General features: G+C 45.4%; 1 protein-coding gene across 1 annotated transcript in view; it reads right to left on the bottom strand.

The window, feature by feature from the left end:
* Positions 1-6,142: 6,142 nt before the first annotated feature.
* The window catches only part of DPEP1 (dipeptidase 1), a 54,016-nt gene continuing 44,217 nt past the window's right edge, over positions 6,143-15,941 (bottom strand). Inside the window, exon 11 of the mRNA XM_068261653.1 lies at positions 6,143-6,678. Within this exon, the coding sequence (XP_068117754.1) occupies positions 6,501-6,678 (178 nt within the window). The 3' untranslated portion in view covers positions 6,143-6,500. The remainder of the gene's footprint in view (positions 6,679-15,941) is intronic.

Genomic DNA, 15,941 nt, shown 5'->3' with positions numbered 1-15,941 from the left:
CGGCTGGGTAAATATAAGCGCCAGCTATCGGGGGGGGGGGGGGGGGGGATCAGTGAGGTGCGGTGGGACACAGGTAGCTAGCCTAGTGCTAGATACAAGGTTTACAAAAAGTTTTATTCAAAAAATTCCTCCCGCGGACACAACCACTGAAACTGCGTACCGCCAGGAACCCACCAGCAAGCAAACCTATTCTAAAAAAATTTTTAATAGTATTTAACAAACTTTTTTTGGTACTTTTTCAATTGCAGACTGCTGAAAAGTTATTTTAAACAGAAGATGAAGTTATCTCCTAGGACAGTGGTGCCCAACCTTTTTTTTTGCCCAAGGGCTTCATATCCGGATACATTTTGCGGGCCGGAATACATACAAAGTTTAAATATAAATCTTTAACATTTTCTAGTAACAGCATGGTGTTGAAAAAGGCAGACCAAGAATTATTGTACTCGCCATTTGATGCCCATTTTCTAGGGTACCTGGGTGTGTGTGCAGAGGCTTTCTGGGTGATCTCTTCCCCCCCCCCCCCCCCCCAAGCACAAGTGCTGTGTGAGCTGCAAGTAGTTGCAGCCTACTATTCAGCAGAAGTCGGGGTCTCAATAAGTTGTCATGGCTAAGCCTCGGGTGAAGGTCAGCATGGAGCAAAGTTTTGCTGTGATAGTTAAGAGGCGCTCGCCCATTGGTTGCTGCAGGAGCCTCCCTCCAATAGGAATAAGGCTGATTCCTATTGGAGGATGGTTCCGGCAGCAACCAATGGGGGAGTGTCTCTAACTATCACAGTGCTACTGCGGAGAACGTGAGTACGCTGTGTAAATCTGACGCAATCCCCGATCCTCCTCCTCCTGCCACAAAAGTGAGCATCGTAAGCCACAAATGGCCCGTGGCCCATAGGTTGGGCACAGCTGTCCCAGGAGAAAACTTGCATGAAAAAGTGAATTGCATATGGGCCAGTGGGAGTTTCCCCCCGAGGTGATCATTTTTCATCTTCTGCTTAGAATAACTTTTCAGCACTTTGCAATGGAAAATGTACCAAAAAGTTTGTTTAAAAAGTACTATCAAAATATTTTTTTTTTGCTTGCTGGTGGCTTAAAATGCATTTTATTGGCAAGTTGAAAAATATCACCAACGAGAAAAAGTGAATTGCATAGGTGCTAGTGGCGCTTATGTAATTCACCTTTCCCCTTATTTCTCCTAGAACATAATTTATCTCCTGTGTACGGTAGGTAACTTTTCAGCACTGCTCAATTGAAAAAGTGGTTGGAAAAGTACCGTAATATCAACTTTTCATAATATTTTCTTGTTTGCTGGTGGCTTAAAGGAAGCCAGAGATGAACGCTGTGGCACAAAACATACATATCCCCCAATAGATTTTACAAAATAAATACTATACCAGGTATTTTTGCCGCTCTGGGGTGTTTTTTTTTTTTTTTTTACTAAAACACAACAAAGTTCATCATAAAAACATTTAGTGGGCTGTGCGCAAAATGAAAACCCCTTTTCTAAAAAAAACTCTGCCTAACAAATATAAAAAAAAAAGTTTTTCAATATACCCCTACATTAGCAGCTCCTCCCATCTCATCACGGCTCTCTGTGATGCTGTGAATATACAGAACAGGAAAGCAGAGCCAGAAGGGGGCAGGCTTGGGCTTGAAAAGACAACAGAGAAGACAGACTCGGCTATCATGATTCCTAAGCAAAGCCAGACTGAATGCTCAGTGGGGGATTTATCAGGGCTGATAACAAGCAGGCTGAGCAGTGAAGGATGAAACAGACAGCAGGGTAGGTGTTTTCTCTAATGTTCCCACTGAGATATATGGTGACATACATGAGGGTGCGTCCTCTCTGGTTCGCTTTAGGGAATTTTATTGATTAGGTGTAAAAATATCACCTTTTGGCTTGTATTCAAATTTCATATTAGGTTTATGCAGTTTGAAAATCTGACCAATAATAATAACTTTCCGTCACTATTGACTGGTTGAATTTCAAGCTGCATATCATTTACATGAAATTTGCATGCAAGCTGGAATTAGTAACTAGGGATGGTCAATGAGATGCAAATAATTGCAAGTTGATGCAAGATTATGCATGCACATTTATGGAGCTTCAAAATGGACCAATTACATTTTACCTCAGCAGAAGGACTTCAAATGTATACAGCTTGGAAATGAATCCTAGTGCTGCATCAACTGGAAATGATTTGCATCTCTGACCATCTCTATTAGTAACATCCCATTGATGATCTCTAGTGGCAAGTAGGTGTGGTCACTGAGAGGCTAATAATGTCAAGTTGAAGTAAATTGTGTTAATTTTATGCAAACTAAAAGTGCCCATTAAAGAACAAGAGACACCCATGCTAACCTAGTAATAAAAAACACATATATTAGGCCCGGTTCACATTAGCGTTCCAGGTCCGGCTTCCCCGGACCCAGAACGCTCCGTACACAACGGATGGTGAACGGATACATTGTTAATGTATCCATTCACACTCGTGCGCCATCCGGATCCGATCCGGGAACGCAGCTCTGGGACGGTCCGGCTTTTTTTTTCAACATGCGCTATTTTACAGTCCGGTGCGGCTGCGGATCCGGGCCGGATCCTGAACCTTCGCATGCGGCCATGCTGTGCAATGAGAAACGGATGTTTCCCATCACACTGGCAATAGGACCGGATGCTTCCAGCACCAGTCCTTTGCCACTTGGGGGGCCCAGACTACACGCCAGCATCCCCCATGCTTGCAGTGCCTTTCCGGCACTGCAATGTATCTAGTTCCGGCTACTTTATTGTAGCCGGAACTGATACATGCATCCGGCGCAACTTGTGGCCAGCACAGAGACCCGTTCGGTCTCTTTGTGGCCCCGGACACTTGCGGACTCGAACCGCAAGTGTGAATGGGGCCTAAGTAGATAAATACTACTTCTACTTACATAACACATGTATTGCACTGTCCACAGTATGATTCCTGTGAATTTTATAAAGGAAAAGCAGAATATCCTATTCTAGGCAGTGGCCTAGACTAGGATATTCTATCCTCCCTGACTCTTGTTTCCCCCCTCCCTTCTCTTGCTTATTGTGTATTCATTAGCTGTCCTCCTCCCACAGTCTTTTTTTTCTATTTACACATCCAATCACTGAGTCACCTCAGCCTTGCTTGTAAACACAAGTGATCAGCTAGGCAGGGAAATAAATGGAAGAGGAGGAATATATTATAGATAAAAAGAACTCCCAGCATTCAACTTGTTGGCACTGTTTGGCACTAGGGCCAGTGCTCCTAAAGTATGTGATGACTCCAAACCATAACAGCAGAAAAACATTTTGAATGCAGGATTAGCATCTTTATCACTTAATACACTCAGACCAGTTGCTGTTGACATTTTGATTTTTATGGTGACAATACCGCTTTAAGGGTACAATCTAGTGAATGTATTTTGATCATATAGTATGGAAATGGAAGCGGATTGGTCTAATCTATCCTGGACGATCGCATTGATTGTTTCCTTAGTGAAATAGTCGATTGGTGTGGCAGATTGTTTCATAGAAACAATGACAGATGGTTTAGATATTATCGCAAGTTGGATGCAATGCTTTAGACTCTAAAGTTTAGAGCAATTAAATAGGCGCTTTTATTTTGATCTGAATGGTCAAAAAATAAGATTGTTTGCTAAAAATTGCACAATTAAATGTGCACTTTTATGCAGCCTGGAAATGGACCAATGAAATGTAGTGATTATGGGTGGTCAATGAGATAAAAACATTTGCATAATCCTGCATCAACTCAAAACCATTTTTAAGCTGCATACATTTTCTTGCAAATAGACCAATCAAATTTTACTTCAGCAGGATTTGATGAGTTCATTTTCAGGCTGCATCAACTTGAAATTTGCATCTCTTTGACCGGGTGATGATTCACTGGTGATCCAGCTCCAATCCGCACTGCTTACATTTACATAAACTACACAGTTTTGCGATTGGATCCGAGATGAACTTTTACTCATTGCATAATTGTGTTCCTTACATATTGTTTATAGGGCATTCCTCAAGCCAAATACTTTTGCTTTAATACTCTAATTCCCTATAAACTAAACAAGCCTCGCCCACAGCTTCTCCAAAACTCCAAGGCACTAGAGATGGGAAGTTCGGATCTTTTCAATGATCCGGATGATTCGAATCGGATCATTGAAAAGATCCGAATCTTTGATCCGAATCTCGGATCATTTTACTACCGGAAGCATTCGGTGGTGAAATGAACAGCAGGACAGGTCTGTGGGCAGGAGAAGGGGAGGGGGGTGGACACACAGAGAAGGGGAGAAGATGGACAGAGGGCAGGGAGTGGACAGAGAAGGGAGGAGGGACGAGCAGAGAGCAGAAATGTTTGCTCGTAATACCCACATGCTGAAGTCATATGCTCAGCTTTACATATATTTCACCTACATACATGTTCATCTGTATACTTTGAATGGTTAATTTGCATATATTCAGCAGTGGTGCCTGGGAGACATCTCGAGCTCACTCTAACCTGAATTATCGCAAATTCTTTCTGTTTTAGGAAAGCAAACTTTTGTTTTACTTTGAATGGAAACGTCACAGTGAAATAAAGCATTCCCCAAAGATAAGTGCAGCTGTTCAGAGCGAGTGCAGGAGCCAGGAGGATCATATTGCCTGGCAATCACAGTGCCTGCAAAGTTACTGAGCTGTGCTGAGCCAAAACTTTCCAATGTGATCACTGTGCTGCACTACTGAACAGCCAGCCTATAATGAGAAGCACATTTCAGCCAGTATGTGTGCTCTACACATATCTGGCAGTGGCACCCATGTCCCCTCTACCTGTCCCTGCAAGGCTGGCTCCCCTGAGTCCCCTCCAACAGAGCGATCCATCTCTGCTCTGCTTCCAGGACCCCGCTGAGAGGGGGCGTGTCGCTCCTGGCCCCGCCCCCTTTTGCGATCCGAATCACTCATTTTGATGATTCGGATGTTCGACTCACAAAATAGATTCGGATCAAAGATCCGAATCGTTCATGATCCGGACAACACTACAAGGCACTCAGACCCATGTAGCAAGGGCTTATAGGAGCTCAGTCTGGGCAGGAGGAGGCGGTTTCTAGCCAGAGATTTCAGAGGCAGAGGGAAGGGGGAGTGAATTTTTCACAGGCTGAGGAGATGCAGTTGCAGATTACTTGTGTAACGATGACAAACAGAACATGGTCGCTCTTATTGTATCACAGGATTAAATAATCATAATCTGAAGCGGTTTGTTAATCTAAACTTTAGATAAGATATATAGACAATTTACTGGTTAGGTTTGTTTTTCATCTCGGCTCCACTTTAAGTCAGGCTCGGGGTCTGAAATCTGCAGCTCAGAGCGATAACACCGAGCTAAACTCTTGGTGACCGCCGCGAGGTCTATGCAGAATGCGTGCAGTGGCAGTTTTCGCTCGCCTCCCGGGGGATCCCGACATCGTCCACCATTCTTCTTCCTGTCCTCCGAGGCTCTGCATCCCCCCTGGTGAGATTGCCGCCTGTCGTCATGACTCTAGCCGGCAATCTTACTATAGGGTTACAGCACCACCTGAAGGATGAAGGAAGAGCTTTAGCGCTGGATCCCAGGGAGGCAAGTGCAGGGGCTGCTGCAGGCTTTCTGGCACCATGATTTTTTCACATTTTTTTAGGGTCTAAAAGCATGCAAAATCATACTACCGGGGAGGTTAAAGGAACTCTAAGCTGAAAGCAGTAAAAAGATTTATACATACCTGGGTCTTCCTCCAGCCCCATACACTCGGATCGCTTACACGCTGCCGTCCTCCGCTGCCTGCAGCCTCGGGAACCGGGTCCCGTCACAAACGTCATCGGAGCCACCCTACACAGGAGAAGTGCGCTGTTTGTGTATTTCTCTAGCAGCGCTGGAGAAATGCGTAGAGAGCGCCCTTCTCCTGTGTAGACTGGAGCCAACTGATGTCAGTGACTGGACCCGATTCCTGAAGCTGACTGCAGCGTGTGAGCGATCCGAGCGGATGGGGCTGGAGGAAGGCCCAGGTATGTATAAATCTTTACTGGTTTCAGCTCTGGTACACCTTAAATACCCCGTAAGATGCTCTACAACTTTGTTCCTCCATGAAAAATATAGTTTGTGCTGCAGTCCCAGTTGTAGAACTTTCCCTTCAATTCTGCCCACAGTCAGTGAGCCAAGGATTGCGAGTGAACAGAATTACTGTATCCCTCAATGGAGGCTGCAGGCAAGAGGAGTTCCAATAAACCTCTAATCAGATGCTCTGATGGCTGAGCTGTGATTGGACAGTGTGGAAGGCACTGGTAGGATTCCTTTCTTCCCAGTTATATGTAGCTGGACATCAAATGAATGATGACATTAATATTAAGTACAATGAAATGCAGTTGTGTGATTGGAAGCAGCGATGCCATGTCCCAGCATCCTTTGCTCTCCACACTGCCTCTTGTCCATGGTTGTTGTTGGTCTCCTGTAGACACTTTCTATAGTCTGAATGGGGGTGGGAAGCTCACAGAATCAGGGTGATAAGTAAGCCCAGCAGAAGAAGCTCTCGGCCCAAGAGCTGACGGCCAGCAGCATTATCACCGTTTCCTTCATCTGCATATCCATAGCTGGTGCGACAGTCGCTTTTAATCTCTTTATAAGCGATGGGCTCATCTTTGGCAGCCTCTGCCATCATATTTGTTCTGGTCTGCAGGCAGAGAAACTGTCAGTGTGAAAAGAAAGCAGAACTCTGATCTCAACAGTGATCATAAACAAGCTCATCGGTCCGCTCTCGCTTTATACTCCTTCCAAGGTTCAGTTCCTAATTCTACTAACACACGGCAACACTCATTCACTATGTCCTAACTGTACTTTATCCCACCCTGACAGGTGCTGAGACCAGAATTATAAATTGCTTCAAAGTGTGAGAGTACTTATACTTACGTGTGGGCTTAACCCTCCTGGCGGTCTATTAAAAACCCGCCAGGGGGCAGCACAGCAGTTTTAAAAAAAAACATTTTTTTAAATCATGTAGCGAGCCTAGGGCTCGCTACATGATAGCTGCTGTGCAGCGGCATCCCCGCACCCGCTCCGATCGCCTCCGACAATCTGCAATCAAGAAATCCCGTTCAAAGAACGGGATTTCCTGGAAGGCTTTTCCCGTCATGATGATGTCATTGGGAGTCCCGATCCACCCCTCAGTGCTGCCTGGCACTGATAGGCCAGGCTGCGCAAGGGGTCGGGGGGAGGGAAAGGGGCGGATCGGCGCGAAGCAGCAGCGACCAGTGTGCACACGCAGCTAGCAAAGCAGGGCCTGAGAAATCCTTTTGTGCGGCTTACCCCGATTTACCGCCAGGAGGGTTAAAGGACAACTGAAGTGAGAGGGATATGGAGGCTGCCATATTCATTTCATTTTAAGCAATAACAGTTGCCTGGCAGCCCTGCTGATCATCTGCCTCTAATACTTTTAGCCATAGACCCTGAACAGTAAGCAGATCAGGTGTTTCTGACAGTCAGATCTGACAAGAGTAGCTGCATGCTTGTTTCTGGTGTTTTTCAGACATCTCTGCAGCTAAATAGTTCAGCCGTGCTACCAGGCAACTGGTATTGTTAAAGAGGAAATATAGCAGCCTCCTTATACTTCTTCGGTTGTCCTTTAAAGAGGCCCTGTAGTGACATAGTGTCTGCCTAAAAATGCCTGAATAATTTACTGCATTTTACTATGTGCTAGTGCACACCAGAGCAGTTCTGGAGCGTTTTGTAAAACGCAGGGGGAAAAACAGCTTGGCTAATGAAAGTGAATGGGATGGTGCACACCAGAGCGGCTCGTTCTTTCCACAAACGCAAACTCAGGGCTGCAGCATTTTTTTTTACATTTCTGAGGCGTTTCTGCCTCAATGTTTAAGTACAGGAAAGTGGAAAACAGTTGAAAAGTACTAGATCAGAGCGGTTTTCCAGGCGTTTGTTACAGAAGCTTTTCAGTAACAGCTTTACTGTAACAATATTTGTAATCTGCTACACAAACGCTCCAAAAACCACTAGGCATCAGTGGCGTAACAATAGGCCCTGCAACCCCTGCCCTCGCCGGGGGTGGGAGGAGGGCCCAGGCCCGCTTGGGGCCGTTTTGGGGGGCTGGAGGGGTCGCAGCATGAGGGGAAAGCCATGCTGCATTTTGGCGGGGAGGGGTTACGGTCCCCCTCCCCTCCCTCACCTCGGGCTCTCCCCTCCAGAATCAATACCATTGTGTGAGCAGCAGCAGCTACATACCTTCCGTGCACTCCAGCGAGGACGTTTCTCCCTCGAGTGTCTGATGCAACTTCCTAATTATACAGGCAGTCGCGTCTGAGGCTAGAGAGAGAGGAACGTCCTCACTGGAGTGCACGGAAGGTATGTAGCTCCTGCTGCTCACACAATGGTATTGATGCTGGAGGGGAGAGCCCGAGGTGAGGGGGGGGGGGGGACCATCCCCCCTCCCCGCCATATGCAGCCATGGCTTTCCCCTCATGCTGCGACCCCTCCAGCCCCCCAAAACGGCCCGGGGGGGGGCTCGGAATTTCTGCAGGGGGGCTCAGGGGGACCTAGTTACGCCCCTGCTAGGCATGTTTAGAAAACGTCTAAACATGCCTAGAATCGCTTTGAAATCTGCTGCAAAAACCTCTAGCGTTTTGCAGATCTGCTGGAGGTTTTTGGTGTGCACTGGGCCATGGGCGTCCGCACGTATGGCAAATTGGGGCATCTGCCCGACCCTGGCCGCCCGCTGCCCCCCCTGGCCGCGTGCCCATGCGGCCAGCAGCGCAGAGAAGAGGTAGAGCTATGGGCATAGTGGGGAAGGGCGGACGTCTCCCCCCCTCCCCCCTTCCCTCACCTTAGGGGGCTCTACCTCCCTCGCTCGCTCTCCCCTCCGGAGTCCGGAACGAAGTGTGCAGCGGCTGGGCAGCGGGCGGAACTTACCTCGTCTCGCTCCTGCGCCGGAAGTTCTGGTGCCGCACTCTGGTCTGGACCAGACCAGAGTAGCGGCTAATCCATCCGGCGCCTGCGACGAGAAGAGGTAAGTTCCGCCTGCTGCCCAGCCGCTGCACACTTCGTTCCGGATTCCGGAGGGGAGAGCGAGCGAGGGAGGTAGAGCCCCCTAAGGTGAGGGAAGAGGGCGAGACGTCCGCCCTTCCCCACTATGCCCATAGCTCTGCCTCTTCTCTGCGCTGCTCCCCTCCTGCTGGGGCACACCTGGCTACCTATTCTTGGGACATATACACCTGCCTAGTACCTACATATACTGGGACAAGACATATACACCTGCCTACATATACTGGGGACATATACCCCTGGCTACATATACTGGGGACATATACCCCTGGCTACATATACTGGGGACATATACCCCTGGCTACATATACTGGGGACATACAGGATCTTCTCAAAAAATTAGCATATTGTGATAAAGTTCATTATTTTCTGTAATGTACTGATAAACAGTAGACTTTCATATATTTTAGATTCATTACACACAACTGAAGTAGTTCAAGCCTTTTATTGTTTTAATATTGATGATTTTGGCATACAGCTCATGAAAACCCAAATTTCCTATCTCAAAAAATTAGCATATTTCATCCGACCAATAAAAGAAAAGTGTTTTTAAAACAAAAAAAAGTCAACCTTCAAATAATTATGTTCAGTTATGCACTCAATACTTGGTCGGGAATCCTTTTGCAGAAATGACTACTTCAATGCGGCGTGGCATGGAGGCAATCAGCCTGTGGCACTGCTCAGGTGTTATGGAGGGCCAGGATGCTTCGATAGGGGCCTTAAGCTCATCCAGAGTGTTGGGTCTTGCGTCTCTTAACTTTCTCTTCACAATATCCCACAGAATCTCTATGGGGTTCAGGTCAGGAGAGTTGGCAGGCCAGTTGAGCACAGTAATACCATGGTCAGTAAACCATTTACCAGTGGTTTTGGCACTGTGAGCAGGTGCCAGGTCGTGCTGAAAAATTAAATCTTCATCTCCATAAAGCTTTTCAGCAAATGGAAGCATGAAGTGCTCCAAAATCTCCTGATAGCTAGCGGCATTGACCCTGCCCTTGATAAAACACAGTGGACCAACACCAGCAGCTGACATGACACCCCAGACCATCACTGACTGTGGGTACTTGACACTGGACTTCAGGCATTTTGGCATTTCCCTCTCCCCAGTCTTCCTCCAGACTCTGGCACCTTGATTTCCAAATGACATGTAAAAGTTGATTTCATCAGAAAAAAGTACTTTGGACCACTGAGCAACAGTCTAGTGCTGCTTCTCTGTAGCCCAGATCAGGCGCTTCTGCCGCTGTTTCTGGTTCAAAAGTGGGTTCATGCTTCCATCTGCTGAAAAGCTTTATGGAGATGAAGATTTCATTTTTCAGCACGACCTGGCACCTGCTCACAGTGCCAAAACCACTGTTAAATGGTTTACTGTGCTCAATTGGCCTGCCAACTCTCCTGACCTGAACCCCGTAGAGAATCTGTGGGATATTGTGAAGAGAAAGTTGAGAGACGCAAGACCCAACACTCTGGATGAGCTTAAGGCCGCTATCGAAGCATCCTGGGCCTCCATAACACCTGAGCAGTGCCACAGGCTGATTGCCTCCATGCCACGCCGCATTGAAGCAGTCATTTCTGCAAAAGGATTCCCGACCAAGTATCGAGTGCATAACTGAACATAATTATTTGAAGGTTGACTTTTTTGTTTTAAAAACACTTTTCTTTTATTGGTCGGATGAAATATGCTAATTTTTTGAGATAGGAAATTTGGGTTTTCATGAGCTGTATGCCAAAATCATCAATATTAAAACAATAAAAAACTTGAACTACTTCAGTTGTGTGTATTTGAATCTAAAATATATGAAAGTCTTATGTTTATCAGTACGTTACAGAAAATAATGAACTTTATCACAATATGCTAATTTTTTTTTAGAAGATCCTGTATACCCCCTGGCTACATATACTGGGGACATCTACCCCCTGGCTACATATACTGGGGACATCTACCCCCTGGCTACATATACTGGGGACATCTACCCCCTGGCTACATATACTGGACACATATACCCCTGGCTACCTGTTCTGAGGACATCTATACCACTGGCCACCTATTCTGGGGACACCTATAGACCTGGGGCTACCTATTTTTGGGGAACCACTGCTGTCAGATTGAGTGTATTTTGGGGAACTGCTGCCAGGTGAGAGGTGTCTACCATGTTAAGGGGGCATTCTGCCTATTTATGTGAAATGCTGTCTATTTATGTGCCTCATGACTGCTAAATTTGTCTTGTTGGGGGCCTCATGGTTACTGAATTTGTCTTGTTGGGGGCCTCAAGATCGCTGAATTTGTCTTGTTGGGGGCCTCATGATTGCTGAATTTGTCTTGTTGGGGGTCACATGATTGCTAACTGCGAGACTATGGAAAAAGATGAATCATGATCATATGAGACAATAGCATTAAGCCTACTTTTTCAGCTTTTTAAAACAGAAAATGAAACTGGGAGGTTCTAAAAAAAAATGAATACATTTTTCAGGAGTCGGATGGATGAAATTGTTTATCTTCACAGTTTATTTTCAACTTGAATTTTCCATAATGTTTATGTATGAGTTAAAACGTTTGTATTTAGTTTAAATTGCTGTTGGCACTTTGTGATAGTAAAGTGACTTTTGGATTGCAGTTTGGGCACTTGACCTCCAAAAGGTTCGCCACCACTGTCCTAATCTAATGTCCCACCATTGCTAAGTTCATGTAAACTTGTCTCCACCCACGACCACACCCACATTCTGGTTCATGACCACACCCATTTTTCGGCGCCGTGCCCCATTTTTTGGCGCGCCACACGTCGCCACCCCAAATGTTCACCGCGGCACCCTGCGTGCGCCGCCCCGCTTATTCCTCCCCCCTTTTTGCCCCCCCCCCTGGAAAATTTTCTGCGGACGCCCATGCCCTGGACCTATGAGCGCTTTTTCTGAGTGCTTTTCAGGCCAGCAGCACTTTCTGCGAGGAGTCTCTACCATTTACTTGTATTAAAAATGCAGTAAAATCGCCACAATTTCACCAGGATTTTAATACAAGTCAATGGGACTGTTTGTTTGTTTTTTTTAAACGCTCAAAAAGTGCCGATGGTCTGAAAAGCGCTCGGTATGTCTGTAGGCCTGAAACCCATTAGGAACGCCTTGTGATTTTAAAAGCTCTTGCCAATGTAATGCTATGGGTGTGATCCCACTGGAGCGATGTGATTTTATAAAAAATCCCCCATAGCAGTGCAAAATCCCCCATAGCAGAGCTTTTCAAACCACCAGTGCTTAGAAAAGGCTGCTAGTGGGTTTGTAGGTTTGAGCCCTCACATTAGTTTTCCTGGTTTTAGCAACAAATACTTTTCTATAGATATACAGGTGAAACTGGACTTTTGTACCATATTCTATTTATTTCAGTAATTCAACTTACAAGGTGAAACTAATATATGCAATAGACTTATTACATGCAAACTGATGTATTTCAAGCCTTTATTTTTTATAATTGTGATGATTATGGCTTACAGCTTATGAAAACTCCCAAATCAAAATCTCAGACCATTAGAATATTGTGAAAATGTTCAATATTCTAAGCTCAAAGCTCAGACACTAATCAGCTAATTTTTTTTTTTATTTTTTTTGCTTTGTTTTTGCACTGGCTTTAGAACTCTCAATAACCAAACATTCCACAGAGATCACCTGCCATTACTAAAGAGGTTGCCACCGGTGATACATTTCAGAAAGTAAATTGGGTAGAGGAGAGATTTTACAATGGGCAAACACTGACTTAATTTATAAATGTATATTGTTAAATTAGTAAATATTTTGCATTATTTCTTCATTCTTACAATACAATACAATTTTTACAATAATTATGTATAAATGATTTAGTCAGTGTTTGCCCATTGTACAATTTTTTAAATCCCTGATTTACATTTTGACATTTTACATGGTGACATTTTTACTGTTGGCAAGTGATGTTGCTGCTGAATGCTTTTTTTGGCAGTTGTAAACAGCTGTAAACAGCCATTTCCCACAATGCAGCAAGTTTCACAGACAGGAAACTGCCAAGAGTACGTACTTTTCTTGTGGGAGGGGTTGCACCACAATATCAGCCATACAGCGCCCCCTGATGGTCTGTTGGTGAAAAGGAATAGATTTCTCATGTAAAAGGGGGCATCAGCTACTGATTGGGATAAAGTTAAATTCTTGGTTGGAGTTTCTCTTTAAAATTACAAGCTTTGTAATGTCAATAAGGGCAGTGAAAGCAGTTGTCAAACACCAATATTTCATAAGGAAGGACAGAAATGTGTAGTTATAACAAGTAAAGGATAATTTGTACAATTTAAGGCCTTGTTCTGCCCGTTGTGGCTGCATTTGCTAAAACCCAATCCTCCTGTTAATGAACAAATATTGCTGGTGTAGGCCAAATCGTGTAACAACTGAGGCCGGGTACCCACTGTGCAATTTTAAATTATTGCACACATTAAAAAATAAATAAATAGAAAGGACCCATCAGAATTGAAATCGCTGGCAAAAAGCTTACACTTTTTAAAATCGCTCCCAAAAGCGCAGAAAAATGCTTATGAAATCGCTTACAAAACATTAAACACACTAGCAATTGCACTAGGGATTTGTAGTGGGTTCCAGGCCTGAATCTCACAAAAATAGAAGAAAGCCCCCAAATGCACAAAGGATTGATATAAAAAAAAGGTGGGTATGGCTGAATAACAAGATGCAAATAATTTTGAGTTGATGCAGGATTATGCAGCTTGAAAATTAAAGGGAACTTAAACTGAGAGTGATATGGATGCTTCCTTTTAAACAATACGGGCTGGTGCACACCGAGCGGCTTTTTCAGCGTTTCTGCAGCCGCGGATACGCTTGGTCAATGTATCTCAATGGGGTGGTTCACACCAGAGCGGGAGGCGTTTTGCAGAAACGAATCCTCCCGGGGTGAGGCATTTTTTGGATTGCGGAGGCGTTTCTGCCTCAATGTTAAGTATAGGAAAACCGCAAACCGCTCTGAAAAACGCCTGTTTAGAGCGGTTTTGCAGGCGTTTGTTACAGAAGCTGTTCAGTAACAGCTTTACTGTAACAATATCTGAAATCTACTACACCAAAAACACTTCACAAAACCGCAAAACGCTAGCTGAAACGCTACAGAAAAAGAAAAAGCGTTTCAAAATCTGCTAGCATTTTGCGGATCTGCTAGCGTGTTTTGGTGTGCACCAGGCCTACCAGTTGCCTGGCAGCCCTGCTGATCTTTGGCTGCAATAGTGGCTAAATCACACACCTGAAACAAGCATGCAGCTAATCCAGTCTGACTTCAGTCAGAGCATCTGGTCTGCATGCTTGTTCAGGGGCTGTGGCTAAAAGTATTAGAGACAAAGGATCAGCAGGAGAGTCAGGCAACTGGTATTATTTTAAAAGGAAAAATCCACATCCTTCTCAGTTTAGGCTCCCTTTAAGCAATCAAATCGTGCTGCGGTTGAAGTTGGTCCAATTTCAAGTTACTTAAATTTGCATACAAAATGTGCATAATCTTGCATCCACTTGAAATTTGCATCCCATTGACTATCCCCAGCAGCTGGGTCTCTACAGTTGGTATGTTCTCTAAAGGCGACAGCTTTATTAGCAGGGTTGACACCTCATGCCATTAAATACCAGCACATCTAAGTTATACAGGTTCTGGGGCTACTCACACATAATCAGTGACTAAACTCAACCTAACTAGCCACAAGGCTAGTTCATAATTCATAAGTGCCGGTATTTAAAGGGAAGAGGTGGCAATCCTGTTTATTAGTGTAGAAAATGTGCAAATTCCTTCATTAAAAACATGGAGGGATCCTTTCACACTTAAGGTGGCCATACACGTATAGATTTGCAGCAGATTTGACCATCAGACAGATTTCTTTCAGATGCATGTCAAGTCCAATTTGACAGTAATCTATCTGATGTGTGCCAAACACTAGGAACAGATTTCCAATAGATTTCAGAATGAAATCTATTGGAAATCGGTCTAAATGCATTATTGGACCATTAGATCCAATGCGACTCTATGGGCCTTCGATCTAGCAGATCAACCTAAATCTTCCATCCTATCAGATCAAATCGATCGAATGGGTTATTTGATAGAATAGATTTCTGATCGATTCTATAGAATCAATTGACCGATGGCTGAAATCGACCAGTGTATGGGCCCCTTTACTGTGTCGCAGTGATATCCCTACGTGGGGGCGGCAATCACATTTACCACGGTATGGCAGGCAGGGGCGTAACTAGAAATCACCGGGCCCCCCTGCAAAAATTTGGATGCCCCGGGGCCCACTCAGGGCTGTTTTGGGGGGCAGGAGGGGTCGAAACATGAGGTGAGAGCATTGACCACACATCGGTGGGGAGGGGGGACACTGCCCCGCCCTCTCTCCCCACAGCGCACTCCCTCCAGCAATCAATCAGTGGAAGCAGGTGGCGGGCAGGAACACATACCTCCATCCACTGCAGAGGTCCGATCTCTAAGTACCCCTATGCTTCTTCCTGTTTAAACAGGAAGTAGCGTCAGACACTTAGAGTGGAACCTCTGACACGTGGAACGCATTCCTGCCTGCTGCCACTGACTGATGCTGGAGGGGGAGTACTGAAGGGAAAGCCCGAGGTGGAGGAGTGACCCCCTTTCCCACCGATGTGTCGCCAATGCTCTTCCTTCATGCTGCGACAATGAGCGGGCCCCCCCTGCGGCCGCAAGGCATGCAGCCCCTATTGTTATGCCACTGGTTGCAGGTCTCCTTGCGGCAAGGCAAGAGCTGCTGTGTGGGATCAACCCAGAAGTGAGGCATACTGTCATTGTAAAGTATGCCTCACTGCAGAGGCAACGTTTGGGGTCGATCTTTTAGTATCATTGCAGTGCGATGCACTGTGACAGAATATTGACAGAATG

Source organism: Hyperolius riggenbachi, chromosome 11, assembly GCF_040937935.1.
Source record: "Hyperolius riggenbachi isolate aHypRig1 chromosome 11, aHypRig1.pri, whole genome shotgun sequence".
NCBI classification, from domain to species: Eukaryota; Metazoa; Chordata; class Amphibia; order Anura; family Hyperoliidae; genus Hyperolius; species Hyperolius riggenbachi.
Note: the sequence above shows the minus strand (reverse complement) of the source record. Positions and strands in the feature narration are given on the sequence as shown.